This window comes from Triturus cristatus, chromosome 4_1 (assembly GCF_964204655.1).
Source record: "Triturus cristatus chromosome 4_1, aTriCri1.1, whole genome shotgun sequence".
Classification (NCBI taxonomy): domain Eukaryota; kingdom Metazoa; phylum Chordata; class Amphibia; order Caudata; family Salamandridae; genus Triturus; species Triturus cristatus.
In genome coordinates this window covers 729563434-729585406 of record NC_140585.1, presented here as the reverse complement: position 1 = coordinate 729585406, position 21973 = coordinate 729563434, and the positions used below count along the sequence as shown (strand labels likewise).

The 21973-nt window shown below is 42.8% G+C and overlaps 1 protein-coding gene across 2 annotated transcripts in view; it reads left to right on the top strand.

Annotated features, from left to right (window-relative positions):
- EEA1 (early endosome antigen 1) overlaps positions 1–21973 on the top strand; it is a 603471-nt gene that overhangs the window by 30320 nt on the left and 551178 nt on the right. For both annotated transcript variants that reach the window (XM_085653202.1, XM_085653203.1), the window contains exons 3-5: positions 11472–11599; positions 16891–16945; positions 17078–17143. In XM_085653202.1, coding sequence (XP_085509328.1) covers positions 11472–11599; positions 16891–16945; positions 17078–17143 — 249 coding nt within the window. The remainder of the gene's footprint in view (positions 1–11471; positions 11600–16890; positions 16946–17077; positions 17144–21973) is intronic.

Here is a 21973-nt window from a genome sequence, read left to right as displayed (position 1 = left end):
TAATATTGAATACATACAGACTGTAGGTTAGTGCTAGAATGTTTTCAACAAGCATTAGCAAAGCTAGTAGGTCTGTCCTTTGGGACCAAATTGCCAATTGTATTCTATTGCAACAATAATATACTGCTTACTACCCCTAATTGGGATGCTAAAGCACTTGCCTACAGGGGCAGCATGCTACACCGTCTAGGATGTGTAGCTAGAAGTGTTTTGTCTTCATTTTGATACTATATGGAAACTTTTTACATGTTGTGCGTGATGACCACCAAGGTGTGATTATCATGTCATGAAACACAGCGCTTAGCAGCGCGATGGATGAAGTGAGAGAGAGAGGTGTTCAGTTCATGGTTTCAAGTGACCTGGCCGCTTTGCGAGTGTGACAGTGACTAGCAGTGTAAGGAAATTATTATGCAGTGTGTATAAACTACAGTTGGCCGCCTAACTGCTGAGTGTTATAGTATTAGTCAAGAGAGTTATATATTGAATTTTATTGTAATTTCATTTATATAATTGTTGCTGCCTGTGATGAGTGGTTGAAGTGGCAATATGCTGCTCCGGTCCCCAATGGGTTAGTTTTTTTTAGGTCTCGCTGAGTCAGCGCGCATGCGCTGCTCGGAGAGACTTTAGTAAGGGCTTTAAAAATGCTACCGCCGGTTACAGCTTGCAGTGCATGTGCGCGGGCGCACGCTTCAGCAGAGGCGCCATATGGCGTGATGACTGCTGCGCACGCACCATTCGCGCACATGCACTGCAAGCTGTGGCCGGCGGTAGCATTTTTAGCTTGCTAATCGCGGCACCGGTGCTTTAATTTTAACATTAAAAGTAAAGCACCGGTGCCGCGATTATAGCAAAAGTAAAGAAATAGAAACCAACATCTATTTCTTTACTTTTGCTATAATCGCGGCACCTGCGCTTAACTTTTAATGTTAAAAGTAAAGCACTGGTGCAGCGATTAAAAAGAAAACAAGCATTTGCATAGCCAATAGGTCTCGCCTTTGGGACCTTATAAGTGTTTAGCCATGCAACAGTTCATAACTAAATACTTATAAGGTCCCAAAAGCAAGACCTATTGGCTATGCCAATGCTTGTTTTTATTTTGTAAGTGAGAGCCCGATGCCCAGCTTGAGCGCCCACATTTACCTAACAGTTAATGGGGTGCTGGTGGAAGCCCCAAGGGCCCCGGTTGATTTCCCCAGCCACCACAGTGGCTGGAGCTAGCCACCAGTTTTTTGTTTATTTTGTAAGTGGGTGCCTCGATCCCACCTGGGGAAGACCCATTTCCTATACATTGGGGGGGGGCTGAGGAAGGAGCCCCAAGGCCCCCATTGCCCCAGTAGAACCCATTGTAGGTGGTACATTTTATATTTGGCCCTGGAGGATGGGGTTCCGGGGTCTTAGTGGCTTACAGAAGAGGGCTGAGTGCCCCCCTCCATATTTTAAAGATGTGTTCCCAGGGGATGGGGTCCCCAGGGCCTCAGAGAGGCATGGGGGGTGGACACATGACCTCTCCCTTTAATTGTAAATATGACCCTGGGGGAAGGGGGCCCCGGAGCCTGATGGAGGCTCGGAGGGGAGCTGCACCCACTCCCCCAAAAATGTATTTGCTCTGCCTCCGGACTTTAGCCCACCCCAGGAGTTTATCAAACGGCAGGACACTGCGGTGCATTAAAAAAAAGAAAACCAAAAAAAATAACTTTTGGCCTGGGGTTTACCTCTGGCAACCACCCCACCAGGCCTAGGGGAGCAGAGTATCCCCTGCCACTCACTAAGTTTTTTTAAATGTTTTTTTTTTTTACTTTTTACATAACTTCGAACTGAGTACCCAGACCCTAAAGTGATCCTCTGCAGCGTGAAATATCTATATTGCTTTACCCAATTTCTCTGAAATTATTGAACGGAATGACACTAGGTTAGTAAAAGAACTATTTCAGGACAAAGATCTAGCTGTCTGGCAAATTTGGTGTAATTCCGTCCTGCCATTTTGGCTTTTGCTGGGTTTAATTTTTCTATTGAAAAATGAATGGGGAAAACTCGTTTATGGCCTCCCTTTACTTTTCACTGCCCCTGCTTGATGGATCACCCCAAAGCTTTTCAGGAAGGAGCTGAAGTGAAAGAACATTTTGTTTTCGTAAAGTTTCATGAAGATTAATCAAACAGTGCCAAAGTTATAAGCAAACCAAAAATGCTTTTCCTATAGTTTGGAAAAGTGGTCCTAACTAGAGCTACCGGCGACTGCCTATATTCATTGAAAAACCCCAAGGTTACAGGGACATTCTAGTTAGGGGTCAAGTTTCACTCGTACAAAACCAGTGAAATTCAGCAGTTACAGTTAGCTGAACTAACTATAACATGCGCCCCCCGCAGTGCACTGCTTATGACCCCACACATTACTTCACTGATGACACCCGGTGACTGAGTTTTTAAAAATATGTTTGAGTGTTAAATGTATACCAAGGTGTATTTGTGAATCAGTGGGTGTATGAGTGACTGGATGATTCAGTTGGTGCATGACTGACTGTATATGCGAGTGATTAGGTGTCTCAGTGAATATATGGTTGAGTGACTGGTGTGGATGTCTGAATCAGTCTGCCAGTTGGTGTCCAAGTGGCTGTATGGGTGTGTGAGTGGGTATGTGAGTAGCTGTATTGGTGAGTGATTCATTGTCTGAGTACCCGTATGGTTCTCTGAGTGTGTGGGTGTGTGAGGATGTGTGTGACTGCTTGTATGGATGAGTGAGTCAGTAGCTGTATGGGTGAGTGAGTTAGTGTATAGCTGTGTGGGTAAGTGGATGTGTCTGTGGTATATGGGTGAGTAACTGGGTATGTGAAAGGCAGTATAGGTGAGTGATGGAGTATATGCGTGAATGAATATGAGATTAGCTGTGTGGGTGAGAGTGTGCTGGTGTCAGTGACTGTATAGGTGAGTGAGTACTTGTTAGTATCTGTATGAGTAAGTGAGTGGGTGTGTGCATCTGTACTGGTAAGTGGCTGTATGATTGTATGGGTGAGTGACTTGGTGTGTGAGTAGTTCTATGGGTGATTGACTCAGTGTGAGAGTGGGTGTATGGGTGGATATGTCAGTGGCTGTATTTGAGTGAGTGGGTGTATGAGTGGCTCTATGGGTGAGTGACTGGATGTGTATGTAGATCTGACTCTGAGTGGGTGTGTAACTACTGGTATGGGCCTGTGAATGGGTTTGTGAATGGTTATGTGGGAGTGGGTGTATGAAAGGTTCTATGGGGGTGTGAGTGGTTGTGTCAGTCATTCTTTGGATCATGTAATTTGAGATGTCAGTGATGTCACTGACCATGTAATGAGTGAAGTAATATTTGAGGTCATAAGCAGTGCATTGCGGGAGGCACACATTAGTTAGCTCAGCTAACTATAACTGCTGTTGTTCACAGGTTTTGTAAGAGTGAAACCTGAGCCTAACTATAACGTCCCTTCAACCTTCAATTTTCTAGTGAATTTGTATTGTTTTTTTTTTTTTAAGTGGTCGCATTTGCAGAGTGGTGGAGAAAGGGGGCTGGGCCTCTGACAAGCTCTCAGTAATCCCGCTGTGTAGGACTTACAAGAGGTATCGGGAGAGTCTCTTGGCCCCCAAGGTCCGTCGGGAGTCAAGTGGACTTCATCCCTCAACCAGTAGTGTCCCAGAAGGTGCGTTTGCAGAGTGGTGGAGGGGGCATGGTTTCCAAAGGCCTCTTGGCAATCCCGCTGTGTGGGACTTACTGGAGGTAACAGGAGTGGTAGTTTGCCCCCAAGGACGTCCACTCTACCTGGGGTCTGCAAGAAGGACTGCTGCCCTACTGCCTGAGTGAGAAGAACTGGATTCAAGATGCAGATCCAAAACCACCAGAATGACCAAGGGCTAGTTGGCTAGGCTCTTGATCATATCCCTGGAAACCGAAAAGGCTCCAACCTTTTGACCCAGCACCTGAACTCTGCCTGGTGTGAGTCTTGCCCCCTCAAGTAGGGCCACCCCAGTCTCGGACCCTTGGAAGTGGACCTGAAGGTGCTCTGCCAGCCCAGATATGGTCCTGTGAGCAGAACCGACGCAGCAAGGTGCATCTCCTCGCAGCAGTATCTGAACCAATAGTGTGCGATGCATCCCCAAGGCAGGACCTCAATTCGCAGCCCACAGCTTCCTAGTAACCCCCCTCTGCGCAATGCATCCTTGATCAAGGCCTTTGCATCACAAGCCCCTTGTCGACTGCATCCTCTACTTTGTATTGAAGCCCCTCAGCTTCCTCAACGTGGGATTTTGCAATGCTCTGCAAACCAGTATTAAAAGTAATTCTTCAGTGGGCTTAACTTGGTCCATGCATCCGGCCCAGTCTTCATCGGGGTGAATATGTCCTGTTCTGGCATGACCAGGAAATCATAGTTGTCGCTTTGTGCTTTTAGGCACTAGTTTTATTTAACACTTTGAAATTGCATACCTCTGGTTTTACTGATTTGATTGTTGTCGTTTTGGTCTCAAAACATTTATTACATTTTACTTTATTTTTCTAAATTACTCTTTCTCTAAATAGGTGTGGGATCTTTCTTGTTGTGTTTTCTCATTATTAATGTTTGAAGTGTTGCATAAATACTTTACACATTGCTTTTAAATTAAGCCTAATTGCTTTATGCCAAGCTACCAGAGGGATAAGAACAGGTTAATTTAGGGTTTGCTTGTGTTTCACTCTGACAAGAATTGTGGTTGCTGCTTGAGTAGGGTCTCTCCCCTCCTAAACGTGTAACCCAGTTTCCTACAACCGTCAACTAGTGTACCTTCTCATTTGAAGTGAGACATTGGTGCGCTATTAGGAGATCAGAATCCACATGGATCATGATGTAGTTCTGAGGGAGAATTATGGTATACTGAATGCTAAATTGCATGAATAAGTATATTTTCAGATAGGTTCTTCATTAAAATGATAGTGTTGCCATGGCTTCTCTACCTTTACTGTAACACAGATTCCGCTACCAGCAAATTTCTTAAACTGCTCAAATCTGCACTCACATAACTGGTTTGGGCCTGCAAACAAGCCAGGGTAAGCTGTGGCACAGGTGCAATATGTCAAGAATTGGTATGATAACAGTGCTGGGTTACCTCTTATTCAGGTTTAGGGTGAGATCTCGGACCCAATGCAGCTCAACACCAGACTGATGTGAAGACATGTCAGGTCCATGGACCTGATGAATCTGGTAGACTGCAATATATGTACATGGCCTAAATTGGCGTAGTACTATGGCTTAAAAATCTTGTATTACCCCATGATCTCTATCAAATACAACCCTTTGATCCAGACAGCCTTTAAACCCAAAGCAATGGGACATATGTGAGATCCTACACTTTGACCACTTGTAATGGAAAGTCCATACGCACGCAAGACTTTTGGAACTTAAGTGAAACATTTGGCCTGGCCGTATCCTTATACTTCAGGATGATCCGCACTTTAAAGTCTAACAAGGTTTATTATACCAGTGATTCTGAGCCGTAAAACATACTCACATCGGTTTTCCAAGCACAGGAGGCAGGCAGATGAGTTTCCCTGACCTATCGAGATGCAAGTATGACTGGCAAAGCCAAACTCTCCACTTATTGTAGCGTGTGGAAACTGCTATAGGTGAAGGAATAACTGCGGTGCAATGGCTCTTTTGGTATGTGCGGACCAACACCATATCATTGAACAGTAGAAGCATGTTGTTGCAGTTCAGGTTCTCATACCAGTTCTATCGTACACTAGAAGCTCTTAGGTGAAGGGGCTTACAGAAGACAATAAGTGCTCCAGAAATCACCGACATGGGACCGATTGCTTGCATCTTGCCTGGCAACGTTAGAATATTATGAAATACTGGTCAGAAATCTGGTCTCTTGAGATGGGTCAAGAAAGTCTTCTGTTAAAAAAGATTATATGAAGCCATTGCACTTCTGTTAGAAAAGACGAGGATTGCTCCTTAATGGAACTGCGGTTGCAAAATGAACATTCATGCAAAACTTGGTTGCCCCTTACATCCATTCCGAAGGACATTTGGAACTCATTGAAGCAATACCTAATGAAGACAGCCAATCCTAGGGAATGCATGGGGGCAAGTGATGACGAGTCGCGAGGCAAATTGCATATGCTTTGGACTATTGCTTTCACTGTTGGCAGAGCTTGAGCATGGTGTATTTTGGCCTCATTCAAATGTCCCTCTGTGTTTTATGAGATCATTAAGCCTAAAACGCTTTTGCTGCAGGAGAGTCTGCAGCTTTCACTACCTAATTGATGGTCCTGTGAGCCCTTTGCGAAGCCTTACATATAGATGAATGTATTTGCAATGCTTCTTTTACTTAACTGTTTAATTTTTCTTCCTTTTAGCTCTTTCTTTTTTCATTTTCCTTCGTTGTTAACCATTGAAGAACTATAAAACCACATTAAAAAAAGCATGTGCTATGTCAAGATGAGGCTATAAGGGGTTATCCTGTGTAGCAATATAGGTTAAAAAAATATGTAGTATGGAAGATCATCCCACTCATTCCAGGTCCTTAGTGATGCAATACTGGATTTGAGCACCTCAGTCCTGATAATATGAGCTTGTAAACTGATGCAAGTATGTTTTTGTGGATGGAGGAGTGAGGGAGTAAAATTAATTTGGTGACAATCAGTTAGTGAAAAATAGGGACACTGTCTGCACTGGTTGGGAAACGCATACAGGAAGCAGTGGCGAGGAAGATACAGTTGAGAGAGATGCTTGCCTCTTTTGTTTTTCTCTTTGACATCTACCTACCCAGACTAACTTCCCGTTTTTGCACCACTGAAGCTCTAATGTGGATGTCCGTATCGTACCGTAATGATCATGGTGAAGGTTTGACATCCTTTTAACTAACCTGGGCAGCATTAATCAATTAGCACTTATCTCGCATATAAGGGATACATATGTCGTACCTATTGCTAGTGGATGAAAAAGAGAAATGCTTTTAGTATGACCACATTTGGTGCCGAGGCCCTAGAGTTGAACTGCAAAATACCTGTGTAGTTCTTAGGCATGTTGTAGCATGTTCACACCATTTGTCATGCACCTTCTTTATTTCTACATCCATTAGATCTTTAGTATCCGGAAGTTTGGAACAGAGTAACACGCTGGTGCTGCTAAAAGATCTCTGTAGCTGGTAAACCCTTTCCCTGAGGGATTAGATTGGCTAGATGTGGTCCTTCTGTGTTAGGGCCTATCATGGTAAATCCTCCTTTTCATTAATCTCCCTCTGTGGCCTCCTAGACAACTGGGTAGCAGATATGGCTGGTCAGCATTCAGGAGGGTGGGGAAATGAAAGGAGAACTCAGTTGCAAGACCAGATGCAGCCAGCAGGGGGTTGGATTGGTTACTCATTGGGAGAACCATGAGACAATATGCAGGCAAGTCTAAGCTTTGCTACAAATGGTGCCTATAACAGGGCATTCTCTTTTCTCCAACTTCCTTTCTGACCTTCTGATCATTGGCATTGAAGATGTGTGATAGACTGACTACGGGGGCAAAGGAAGGCATTCAAGAATGGGTAGGTTATAGAACACCAGGACAACTAGGGGTGAGGAATTCCTGAATTCCTTATTATTTTTAAGTCAAGGGCAAGGAGCCTTCATGTTTGTCCATTGGACAAGCAGTCTCCACCCCTTGCTGCACAAACCCTTTGACTGCCAGTTTACAGCGGCACAATTTAGCTCTAATGAAGAAGAATGTCAGATGGTAAAAAAAAAATATATATGTATGTTATACAAGGTAGGCTCTTTAGAACTGTGTATATAATTAATTATTTCAAAGCCTTTGTTAGTGTGAGGACTCGTGAAATTGAACGAGCTAAAAGTTCAACTTGTGTTATAGACTGCGTTTCCAATATAGAAATGTGTACCTATGTTTGCAAAACTTAAAAATGTGAGCCTTTTTATAATTCATAGAGTGCTTCTTGATTATACGCAAACGCATCCAGAACAAGCATTTGCAATGCAATAGGTCTCGCATTTGAGAAACTTTGATCTATTGGTATTGTAGATGGCAATGCCTTTTATTTTTGCAGTTTTTTAAAAAAAGAAACGTAAATAAAAGGCATTGTCATTTAGAATGCCAATAGCTTAAAACCTCCCAATTGCGAGACCTACATTACAAAGGCTGGTTTCTAAAGTATGCAGACAAGTGTTCACTAACAAGGATGTCACCCAGGAAGGGGCACATGACGACGTTCTCGGAGACAGTGAGCACAGGACACTGCAGCACCATCTGATAATGGGTGCTGGGCAGACCTGAACACTAGGGGCACTAAGGTTGGTCTTAAGGGAACTGTCAGGCCCCACAAAGACATCGCTAGGACAAGGTAGTGCTCACCTGGATCTTCAAGGGCACAAATCGCACTTTGCACCTCTTGTTCACTAGGAAGCCATTTGGCAGGTCGATGTACTGGCCCCACTCATTGGTAAAGAGCTGCACGACGATCTGGTCTCCGTACAAGTTGAGGAACTTCAGCACTTTATATCCAGAGCCATGCAACACGGCAGAGGGCCAGGTGAAGACAGAGCAGCAGAACAGCACAGGCACGGTCCCATTCACCTGAGCCTCTGGGGCAGGAACCGGTTACTCTGCCATGTTTATTTCCCCCTAAGCCCCACCCCCTCATGCGAGAGAGGGAGGCTGCCAATAGCGGACGCGAGCGCGGACTGGCTGAGGGATTGGCCAGCGAAGAATCAGCAGCTACTCCTGGCAGCATATCGGGTGCTGCGACCTCAGCGGGGTGTCGGTAAAGCGGGCACCGTGCTTATGAAAGTTAAGGAGAAAAAAAGAGTGCGGTGTCCCTGAAGTGGGCGCCGCGCTCATTATTAAAGTTAACAAATAAAAATGAAACTGAGCGCTATGTCCCTGAAGCGGGCATGGCTGTCAGCAGGCAAATACAAAAAAACTTCCGCCATTGTCTCCATCAGTGTCAATAAACAAAATAGTGCTCACCCACTTATAATGCAGACTATTTAACAAGCCAAGTAAAAGGTCCAGTCGTTAGGGGTGGTAACAAATGCAGATAAGGCGGTACCAAGGAGGGACTAGCAAACCAATTTACGAATCGGAAGCCAGCATTTAAGAAGTACAGTGACAAAAGCCAATTGCAAATATGGGTAAAGAGTGGGCGGAGCTTCCAGTGCACACCCTAATACAGCACGCCTCGCAGAGTGAGCAGTGTATGCGCGCTGCCACTAAGCTCGACCTAAAAATGGAATCAAGATTAAAGATGATTTGCGTTCAACATAAAATCTACCCAAGAAATATTTGTGACTTGAAAAAATACGAACGAAAGTTGAAAAGTGTTTTGCTATCTAATCATGCAACTGCTTGCTTTCAAAATACAGATTCCCTTAATAAAAATATTAGCAACTTGAAAAAGCGACAAAAGTTAAACAGTTTTGCTAACATCATGCAATTTTAAAGGACAACTTTAAATACCGTTTTTCTAAGGCATCATTAAATAAAACGTGTTTGAATGAGAATCCCTGTAAATCCATTACGACCATCATGTAAAAAATAATATACTAAGGCCCCAAATCTTAGAGAAAGTCACAAAAGTGCACTCCAAAAATTTTGCATGGTTGCAGATGTACAACTTTCAGGAATTCACTAGAGTTAACAAAAGTAGGAATGGGAACTTGTAACAGCTTCAGGTTTCCAGTCATACACCTAACAGACTTTTGTTTTTCATTTATTTTCATATGAGTATTTGCCTGTGAAAATCTGCTGAGTGCGAGTTCACTTTTTCTTTTTTCTTTTTTTTTTCCTTTCCCTACACCCCCATCCTTTAATGAGCGAAATCTCTTCCCACACTGGAAAACCTTTAACTCCTTCCTCTGTCAGGTGTAATATCCAGTCTTTTCCAGTATACGAAGGAGTTGATGCATAACCTTAAACATTTAAGTTTGTGATTGTGCCAACTTGCAAGGCATTTCAGCCAAGTGAATAGATTTGCTTTCACGAAAATCTTCACGAGTTAATCCTTTCATTAGTGCAAAACGAAGTTTTGTGTATGTCAGCCAAGCTTACAGGCATCAGTACCTTTAAGAATTGGGCCCATAACATTTTCACTGTTACCAGAACTTGCAGCGCAAAGCTCCGCGAAACTGTAAAAAAATCTCAGCGAGCACACACAAATTCTGCGATCACGCAGAATTGCTTGTTCGAAATGCTTTTTTCCTGTTTGCGAACGCTGTTTGCGTGCTCCGGGGGGAAATATCTCGCAAACACGCATTTGGAGAACGCGAACAAGCAAAAAATTCCACGAAGCCGCAGAACGCATAATTTTGGGCAATTCCGTGTTCTCCGCGGAAAGCGAAATTACCCAAATTCCGCGGGCGGAGCAGAATTTACCGCCCAGGCCTAGAATTGAATGAAAGCTTAAACGTAAATCTATTATAACCTTTCTCAACACTCTTCCTGAGAAACTAAATTAAGAAAGTAAGTGAAATAAATAAACAATTAATTTAGAACAATGATTTATACAGAACTCTGTTGTAATCAGACTTCTGGCCTAATGACAGAACTGCCATATGCGGACCCCTACCATTGTCCCTAAATTAGCCCCGTTCCAGAGCCCCTCGAAAACGGGTGTATATGTAAGCCTGTAAATATTCAAATATTTGACAAAAATAGAATACTTGTGTGTTAAGTATCCTGTTTAATCAGACAGGTGCCAAATCATAACCTTAAAAATATCCAAACCATGACCTAATAGGAGCCCTGGCATAATCGGGGAGAGCTGCGATCTAATGAGAATCTGTCTGCTGACTACATTGCACCAAATTGGGCTAGTGTGTTTTTTTTCCCTTTTTTTGTTTTTTTAACTGGACATGTAGATTTCTGAAGCACCCCGTCCTTCGGAAACATTGATATTTATTCGAAATTCCTACGGTGCCAAAGTCTAATGAACAATTGATGAATAACCGTACCAGTGTGACCAAAGTAGCTAAAGGGATGGTGAAGCTTCATTTGGGAGTGCAGGTAATATGGATGAGGAACTCTAGGCCTGACTCCTTTTATTGATGATTAATTCACAGCCATGTTTTATTTTCCCTTCTATTTAGTGGTAGCTGTAGAGGTACCACTTACCCATTGATGTAGATTGGAACATTACTCTTATAAATTGTAAACCTCAGTTTGGCTGAGAGAACCCACGTAATTAGAGCACTGTTTGTCAGTGCAAAACTGCCCTTTCTGAATCAGAAAATGTTCGTCATTCTGTGTGCTTCTTTAATATTTTCTTAAGTTATGCACTATGGCCTTACTGGCATTGAATTTCTTGTGCAACCAAAATAATCCATGTGAACACTTCTTTGGCGATTACTTTTTGATTAAAATGTTCATAAATATACAGTCATTTTTTTGTCGGAGTATTTTTTTGGTATTGTCAGGTTAGTGCATGCGATGTAAAAATGCTGTGCTTTGTTTGGCTAATCCATACTTCTGATTGTTTTGCATTAGGGCTTCATTTGCCCCCTGTGCATGATATCGCATGGATCAGCTGAAGAACTTTTCAAACATTATGAAGCAGCACACGAATCTGGCAATTACCCTGGTCACGATGGAGAAGCTAATAGGTCGTCAAAAAGGTAATAATGTGAACTACTTGTGTATTTGTAATACAACATTTCAAAGGCTTAATATTTTCTCCTGATAAATGTATTGAGCAATGGCTTGAAGTGTCTAGTTCAGATTTTCTTACTTCTTGGAGGTCAGTTTCTTCACTAGCCGTGATGTTGACCAATCTAGCTATGTCAAGCCCATCGTTGGATGGCCCGTTTCTTTCAGAAAAAACTGGACCGGGATGAAACGGTGTCCCTGCCTGCTGCTGCCACCTTAAAGAGCCCCGTCCTTTCACTATGCAGTAAGGCGTATTGGTACTTTAATCGTGCACTCTGCATGCATTTTTCTTATGTTTTTTTGGTCTTCTGAGTCAGATTTAGGACTCCCATTTATTTTTTGTTTCTCCCAGGATAACCTCTGCCCAGCTTGGCAGACATTGAGCCGATACGTGTTTTGGCGTGGCACTGGCGTTTTCTTTAATTGATGGGGCCTTGTTGCTCATTTTAGGGTTGTTGACAGTCAACCAGAGACCATAGGCTGCATTGCATTTGCCTTGCTAATACAGCCTGCGAGTATAAGGTGCTGTATGTAAACTGGCCGTTTTCGTACTTTAAAAAAGTAGAAAGAAGCAATGGCAGACTTTTTGTCCATGTCCAGTTCCCTAACTGAACTGAACACGTATGGTCTAGTAGTTAAATATGTCAAATACAAGCGTCTCCTGATCTGTGTCTCAGTCCTAATGTGTGACATTGGCGCTGGGGCTTTGGCTTTTCCCAGAGGCCATGTCACTGAGGCTATGTTGTGATGTTTGAGTTTATTTGATTTGTTGAGTCCAATAGTGTGGAGTTTGAATGCCAAGATTGTGCAGATGGAGACATTACTATACGAGTAAAATAATAGTTTTGGTGGGGGGTGGAAAAGCCTGCGATTGAAAATTGCGGTCATTAGTCCATACACTACATCATGTACAACCAGTATAAAACATTAATATTAAATATTTATAAGGATGGACAATTTTTACTGTATGATGATGGCCGGAGTGGAATGATGTAGGCACGTTTGTTGTCGCAGTGTTACCTATCCACAGTGAAGAGATGGGCTTTCAAATGTATGTAGGAAGCAAGTTTTACAGTAGAATGAGTTCTATGGGAGGACACACAGTGATCCATCCTTGGTCACAGTCTTGCTTTAGTGGGTCTTCACGGATTTTCCCCTTATAATGTAATGTCCCTTTTTGCTCCCATTAGTTCCCGTGTACATAGTGTCAATTTATATCTTTGCAGGTGTCAGTCTGTCAGTTGCTCCAGCAGGATGGTAAATAATGATGTAATGTGAATTTCAGTTTCTAAGCCCTTCAGTGTATACACTTATCCCAAAACTATGCTGCTCTCTACAGCTCCATTTAGTGAGGATAAAGGTACACTCCTCGATATTATATTGAAGGGACTCACTACTTGGGACCAAACCTATCTTTATAGCTGGATCCTATAGTAGTAACATCTTAAGTTGTATCAATCGAAAATGATCCTGAATTGCCACCTTCTTACAATGTTTAAACGCATCTTGTCACTCAGTGTCTACTAGTGGTCCCAAATCCCTTTTCCATGTGTTTGTGAGTCCTTGCAGGAATTCGGGGTGTTACTTATGAACGTTTTAAAAATCAGGAACACCCCTTCACAGGCTCTCAAAGAATCCTGTTCTTGAATGTCAGTGTTTTCAGTATCCCTTTCCTGTCCCTCTTATGTGTGTCCATTGCATGTTTCACTTTTAAACGTGTGACGTATTGTGTTGAATGCAGTCAATATTCCTCCTGCAGCTAGAAGTACTTCTTCATACCATCTGTACCCACAATATCTCCCAGAATGAATATATCTACATGGTCCTAACCCCTGAACACCAGCAATCACGTGACGACATCTAGCAATTCTCCCATTCACAATGGGGTCACATTGGTCTTTAAATAATCCCGTTCCAGGACATCTGCTGTGTTTTAATGCTTCAGGTTCCCATATCCATCCCTGTTCAATGTAGTTGCCTGTATGATGCCCCCATCATCTTTCTGTCTAACTTTACCACTGGTGTATCATTCTCAGCAAGGGCACAGTCATTAATTGCCACCAATAGAGAGCTGTTGGAAGGCTTATACCATGTAGATCCCAGTTTTGTAACGAACTGACATTATACGGAGTGTTCCTTCAATCTACAACAACATTTGCGTCTTTCCTTCCAGTTTCACATAGGGCAATCTATCTAATCCCATCATGCTCAACGGCAATCCATCCAATCCCATCATGCTCAACGGCAGCGGGTGCAAATATCTCACTTCCTCCCTTAGTATGTTCATTATCACAAACTAGGTGTCTCGGTCTTGTGTTACCTGCACTCCGAGGTGTGTTGAAATGTCTGTGAAAATTCTTAAATGGGATGTATGCAACCATTATCCTTTCCAGGCCGGCACCGTGGTTACTGTAGAGTTCCACCAGTATCTTTTCTATTCAGAGCTTGTCCCAAGTTTCTGAAAATAATTAGATGTCTAGGGATTAAAAAGTAGAATATCCTCTGATATACTGAAATTGTACCTTCTTCCACTGTTTCCATCTAATGCCATTCACCTACGAGCTCTCGATGATCCAGCCTGCTGGGCACCACTGCTAGCACGAAGAGGAGTGGGGTTAGAGGTCATCCCTGCCCAGTTCTCTTCCCCAGTCCAAAGGTATGGACTTGGTTCTATTCACCATCATTTCTGCTATGACTCCATTCATAATAGACTGCCCATGCCCTGTATTCTTTCCAGTTATGAATTATTCCAGTACTGGATGCCTCCATCTCCTTGAGTATAATGCCATTCTGACATCTAAGGATCAAATCATGAGGGGTCTCTTAAACAATGTTCGTTCTATTGATCCTGTTATTTGTATGCCACAAGTTCATTCGGAGAGCTGGCCAGATTTGAGGGAGAATGGAAATATGCCTTTTACAGAATGAAGAGTTAACAGTTTGTGCTTGGGACATTGCTCCCTTATGCTCAATGTTTTCAAAGGTTTGCTGAAATTGTGTTTTAGGTATATATGGAGGATTTCATTGGGGCTAAAAATGAAGTTGTTTATTTGTGGACCATTTTGGAGTGCTTCTTTCAGGAATGCAAAATGGGTTTAAGGCCTGTAACCTTACCCTCTAAATTCTCTTAGGAACAGGAGTAGAACTGTGGGATTAAGTAGGAGACTGTTACACGTACACATTGTGGGAGTGTAATCTCTGAAATGAGAGATTTGGATGTCTGGACGGATAGGTGGTGGTGTTCTCTTGAGTAGTAGGAATCTGATATTTAGCTTCTGTGACCAGCTCTAACCTCATGCTGGAGTTTTATAGCTAGTAAGGGTCCTGGCAGAGGGGAAAGGGTTGCAACATACCAGGGAAGATAAATAAGCAATGGAATGGTGATCGGAAGAGTAGCTATGGTGGAGCATGGAGGGAAATCGAATATCTCGGTTTATGATGAATTAGGCATGCTTGAGGGAAGGATCCCAGTGTTGACTGTTAAAGACCGATTCAGGCTTGGAGAGGTTAGGGAAGTGAGCTGGGAAAGCAAAAGCATTTTTGTTCTACTTGCATGAAGGTGATAGGACAAGAGGAGGTGGTTCCTGAGCTAGGTGGTGTGTAGAGTGAGGAAGGAGGCGAACTACTACAAGCCTTTCATGAGCACTACAGTTAGTAGTGTAGGTGGAAAGAATGAACACATCCGTAATGTTGCCTACATTTGCAAAGGTACCTAGGATGGTAGGTTGATCTGTATTGAATCTTCAAAGAGAATGATGATGGAAGAAAGGTGGTTATAATGAGCTGAAGTTTAAGAAATTTGACAGATGTCTCCAGCAGTACTCTCAATGAAATGGACTAAGGGGAATCCAGATTGAAAAGGGTTTAGTAGGTTATTGTAAGAGATAACTGATATGCTGTATTACCAATAGTTGTTCTAACACTTTGGAAACCTGTGCAAGTTGGAAAATGTGGCTGTAGGCTTAAGCCATTGTATCACTGCTATTGAAGTAGTGTTGGTAAGAGGCAGAGCAGAGGGAATAGTTTAAATCCTGATGAAGCAACATAGGATTCTGGAGAACAAGGATGTTCTGTTGTCTTAAGAATAAGATTGATTGTTAAGGCAAGTTAAAACATAGGCGTGTTTTGGGGTGTTGAGTGTGAGTGCCTTTCCTTTCAGAGGTTAATAGGAGAAAAAGTGGAATGTAAGTCAAAGAGCGAATTGCAAGACTGGGTCTGTTGTTGTGCAGCATTGAGAGTAGAGTTGACGGTGCAAGATGCAGTTGATTGTGATGGTGGAAGAAATAGAGATTGTGGAAATGTACTTATCAGGCCACCTAACGACATTTACAATGAAGACACCCTCCGTCTGTAAGCAGTGTGAATGCCAGGGACTGAGCCAGGACTCACCTGGTTGCTTTGGGGTCCTAATGGAGGCCACATGTGAAAGACTGCATTGATATTAAAACCAGACCTCCCCCTCCCCCCTTTATACTTAAGCCACAATGACTTTCAATCTTTTCATTGCATTGTATTTGCTGTGTAGAGATCAAAAGATCCCATCATGGTATGGGTATTTGCTGGTACCAGTGGATCTGAAACTGTAAAAGTCTGTGAGGGAGTGTCATGTATCCGACAATGACCAGAACATTTCAAAGTAGGCATGCCTAAATTTACTATTTCCTGTCAAGATCTCCTTCTTTTGTAGGCTGAAAAACAGGCAGCGCTTGGAGCCCAGAAGAGTAAAAGTGAGACTAGACCTTTTTAAAAGCACAGTTGCCCATTCACTTCTACCAGATCTTCATGTTTTCCCCGACAACTTCAGAAAGCTGAAGCCAGGCCTGAAGTGTCTCTGGCCCAATATGCAAGTGTCTTTTTATGCCAGTGAGAAACGGCATGAAGCTGACTGCACTGGAATTCTATACTTTGCAGTGCTACATGATTTTATCTATTTATCTATTTGGCTATTATAGTATAGCGAGTGCTGGAAGGCAAACGGACGAGGGTTTTGGTTGTACAGTGGCATTATTTGCCCATGGGTGTCATGCAGACCCTCAACACAGGGGATGTTGGAATGTGACTATTTGTATTGAGGGTTCTGGTTGTGTACTATTCAATTTCTGCACAAATGGGGGTTCCTAGATGTTTGTCTAAACAGTGCGTGATCTAAAATAATCTTTAAAAATTAATTGGCAGAACTTCCGTATAACTATTAATAAGCATTGAAAAAATGTTTGTTGTTCTTTGTTTTTTGTCCCCCCTCCCTATGATCGTTATGCAGTGATGAAACATTCCTGTTGCAGCAAGAAGTCAAAGAACTACAAGCTACTTTAAAGGTTAGACATCTTTTTTTAAACGAAGTGACTCATTAAATGCATGAAAACGATGGAAATAACTGCTTTCAGCCCTTTTACCAGCATTGGATCCATCTGTCAATGCATTTAGTTGTCTTTGTTATTCTTTTCCAGGAGGAGAAATGGTACTCTGAGGAGCTGAAGAAAGAACTGGAGAAAATTCAAGGGCAACTGAAGCAAGTAATTCTTTCAAACTACTTATAGTTGATTTATAGTTATTGAAATGCAAAATATTTATTTTTTATTAGAGGTGATAAACCTTATTGTATTTTTCCTGAGTTTGCAAATCCCAGATTATTAATTAGTCAAGTCAAGTCAAGTCAAATTCCACTTTATTCGATTAATTAAAATCATAAAAGCATACTACAGCAAATATCAAAATTTCATCTATAAAACAGTTGATAAATTTAAAACAATATTAAACAATTTATAAATTTAAAAAACAGATTAAAAGGGCGATAATTGCATAAAATACATTAAAAAGCACTCGAATAAACAGTATGGCTGGATCCAAATTCCTATTGTTCTTCCAAACTTAGCCTTATTCTCTTGCATCTCACAGATGCGGCTAGAAAACTAGCAGTGCAATACATAATAAGAGGAGAGAGCAACATTTGTAAATAAAACAGTGCAGGCTTATACTGGATAAAACCCAAGTCCTTCAGAATAGATTTTAAGTATTTTATGCGCGGTTCGTGATAGAAGGAACAAAAAAACAAAAAGTGGGCATTATCCTGAATAGAGAAACCATCACATTTGCATGGGGCCGATTCCTCCAGCTTGCACCAGTCTTTCACATCCCACAGCACTGTATAAATTTGGTTAAACCGAAATTTAGATAAAAGCCATCTATGGAAAGGGTTGATTACCGTAATTAAATAAGGGGCCAGCACACAGGATTGAGATATCAGAACGTGAGCCCTCACAGAGGGTTTACATAAATCGTGGGCTTCACGCTCGGCCGTGCGAATTCTCAGAAAATTTATTTTCACCCACTGCAGGTCAGCTCTACACAAGGCTTCAGGGCTACTAAAGATTTCAGGGCGTCCCAAAAGAGCTGTCATAGTTTCAATATAAGACAGCCACTGAATATCCCTTCTGTGATCAAGTTGTAAGCAGTCTTTGATGATCCGGTGATTTAGGCTAAGGTTTGGGTTAAGCCAAAGCTTTATCCACATCAGGAGTGGAGCTAGATTTAAAATGTCTAAAATGTAACCCATTCCCAGCTCTAAGTGTACTGAGAAGGTAGCAGTTGACTGGGGTAACCCCAGCAATGAGCGAAAAAATTTGTTTTCCTCAGTCTGGATATCTATGACGTTAACGTAACCCCAGACTGCTGCACCTTATCTAGCAATAGCAATTGTCTTGGCTTTATAGATGGCCATAATAGCCTCCATAGGTTTCCCCCCCAATCTCTTCGCAAAACCCAAAATTGCAGCATATGAGCTTCTTACCGCATTGATTTTAGATGTTACCTGCGGTGTCCAGGATCCCCTCTGATCAAAAATCACACCCAGGTAGGTGAAGACCTTAACACTAGTAATCACCTCTCCGTCACAGTAAAAGGATTTTTCTTTACGCATACCACGTCCGACAGACATGGTATGTGATTTACTTTTGTTGATCACCAAATCGAGACTACTCATAAAATTACAAAAGGCGTCCAGTAACTTTTGTAGGGCAACTGGGGTCCTAGCTATGAGTACCGCGTCATTGGCATAGAGGAGCACCGGGATTGGTGCACCCCCCATGCTCGGGAAATCTTTTGTGGCAGACGTTAGGTAACCCTCCAAAGAGTTCACATAGAGCGTGAACAACATTGGTGCCAGGATACAACCCTGGCGGACCCCTCTAGTGGATCTAAAGCTCTCAGTGCACTTTCCGTCGGTGGTCATTCTAATGCGAGCCCTCAGATCTTTGTGAAGCTCCGCTAGAAAGTACACCAAGGAGCTATCGAGGCCCATCTCCAACAACATTGCCCACAGCTTTGATCTATTAACAAGATCAAAAGCTGTGGACAGGTCCATAAAACCCAGGAATAAGCTGCCCCCTTTTGCTTTGGTATATTTGGACAATATAAGGTGGAGGTTGAGGCATTGGTCCTCAGTACTCCTCCCTGACCTAAAGCCAAATTGTACCTCGGATAAGATGTTATTTCCCCTGGCCCACGCGGAAATCCTCGCCAGGACAACCTTGCTTAAAATTTTAACTGAGTAGTCCAAAAGCGATATGGGTCGATAACATTTTGGATCTCCTCTCTGCCCTTTTTTAAATATGGGGACGATTGTAGCGAGGGACCAGGACTCAGGGAAACCCACTATTGCGGCGGCGTTAAAAACTCTAGTTAGAATATTTGCCCAAAACAGTGGATTTGCCCTGTACATATCTGCTGGTACTCCATCGGGGCCGGGGGCCTTACGCCCTGCTGTCTCCTCTATGGCTCTGAGTACCTCACATGTTTCAAAACTCACAGGCTCCGTTGGACTACCAATTACAGGGGTTATAAAAGGGTCCGGCTCTCTGTGGCTGTCGTATATTTTTTCAAAATGAGACAGCCACTCAACTTCTGAGATGTTTAATTCCTGTACTGAGTTTTGGGCGCCTGTAAGAAATGGAGAATTTATTATTGTCCAAAACTCAGCACTGTTTTTTAGGGTAGCTTTATCCCTTAAGTCCTCTCAAGCTTTACTTTTTAATTCTTTTTTACGTAGAGTGATGGCCGTGTTATAATCCTTCCTCAGTCGTGCCACAAGCTCCTTGTCCCTTGGGCGGACATTGAGGGCTTTTTTAAGACTGTTATGAGCTTTACTACAGTTCTTATCAAACCAGCCTTTCGCCGGGTATTGTTTGTCCCCCAGCCCTTTGGCTAGAAGACTGCTAGACACAAACCGGCAAATACCTTCAAATGAAGATATAATATCATTGTGCCCAGCTGAAGGAGTAGCACACACCCTTAACTCATCTGCGACTGAATTAGATAAAGTTACAAAAAAAATTTCCGGTACAACCGACTCCCATTTAAGTCTTCTCCCCTGTTCCTTTACTTTTAAAGGCAAAATAGTTTGCTGGAAAACAACCGATTTTGACAATAAGGCACGATTTGTTAGCACCAGTCCAACCGGATTGTGATCACTCATGGGCATATCAATAGCATTATAAGTAATCACATAATTAAGAAAGAATCTCGAGATAAAGATAAAGTCAATAATCGAATCGCTAGCCCTTCCCGTATAGGTGGCAACCCGTGTGGTAATATCAGAAAATTCAGGTTCAAATAACTCATTTCCCAGCAGTACATGTTCAAGTGCTCGGCCATTCAGTGTGTGTTCTAAATGAGGGGGTGACACACTGCCTGGCCCCTCCAATTCGACCATGACACATTTAGAACACAAATGAACATTAAAATCACCCATTAAAATAAATCGAAACAAAGTGGTTTGCTTGTCTCCGTAGAGAGTTAAAAAATCTGATAACCAATTAAAAAGCGAGGATTCTGGATTACTATTGGGGGCATTGTAACAGTTAACCAACAACAATTTACCACCATCCTCTAAGGTTAACTCCAGAATGATAAGATTTTTGGAAGCACAGTCTAACATAATCAATTTGCCTTTTAAGTTCACCGAAACCAGCATCATAAGGCCGCCTTTGTTCCGACCAGCTGGGGAAGGCAAGGCAGGGACAAAAAAAGATGTAAAGCCATCTATCCAGTAGTCACACTCCAAGTCCCAAGTCTCTTGCAAGGCAATAACATCGTAACTCTTAACAAAGCTTTCCCAGCTAGGGTCTCCCTTCTTTGCCCGCAACCCAGCAATGTTCCAAGATAACAGCTTAACCGTTCCCCCATTGTCACTAGTAATAATCTCAGGTAAATTGTTCTTGACCACCTCAGAAGAAGGTACGTGGACCATAGATGTTGGGGCCGCAGCCGCGGCGTCCTCTGTACCCTCTCCCTCTTCCCGTCAATCACAGAGGTCAAGGCCTGAGAGCACATCAAACCTATTATACGTTAAAATGGGGGGACCCCATGAACTAGCATTTTCACGGCCCTGCAAAGAACATTGCTGCGCCCGACTAGGCCCCACCGGGGTAAATGGATAAGATCTTGGTCTCGACACGGAGGGAAAATTGGCCTTGTTGTAAAAATACCCCAATGGGCGAACACGGATACTAGTACTGTCCTCCAACAGGGATGCTGCCCGCAGGAGGACAGTGGCCACGTGTTGTGGATATTTAAAATTCACAACCACGCAGTCCCCTCTACAAAATTTCCTTGATGGGCCAATCCAATTCACTCTCCTTGTCGTAATAATGTCTCCAGCAAGTTTGGAAGGGAAACCACATTTAGCGCCTAACCATGCCACCACTTTGTTTTTAAGGGAATCATGCGCTTCCACTTGCGGCTCAGTGTTACCTGGGCAGAATAGTGGGACGTTTGCAAGTACGATGACGTATGGAGCGCATTCCGGGGGCAAATTAATAGTATTGGCGCATCTACGTTGTACAACATTATTGTTAATGCCAGGTCTCTGCAAACCCCTCGCCTGATCGGAATCCTCATCTGTTGATAGGGGATGAGTTGCTAGGGGAACAGTAAGATTATGGACCGAACTAATAACAGGAGGGCTCAAAGATAGAGAGTTGGGAGCTTTTGCAGCACTACATCCCGTCACCCCGAGATTTGCTAAACTATTATGAGGGGGTAAGGGATTCGCCTGAGAGAATTTAACCAGCTGCCGATCCAGTAGAGCTCCAAGTCTTTTAATTTCCGCATTTGCGGAGTCCAATTTGGCTGTAAGACGGTCAATACAGGCTTTAAATTTTAGATTTACCGCAGCCTCAATACGTTCGATTAGCAGATCAAACTGCTCTGGGCTCAAAGTAGCATTGGGTTCCTTCATGGGCTCTGCAATTTGGTTGGATTTGGGGGAACTGTGGCTATCCGGCCGATGATTTTCCACCCTTCTCCTGTGGGTGGTCTTACCCCCCCTCTTACTTTGTAGCCTTCTG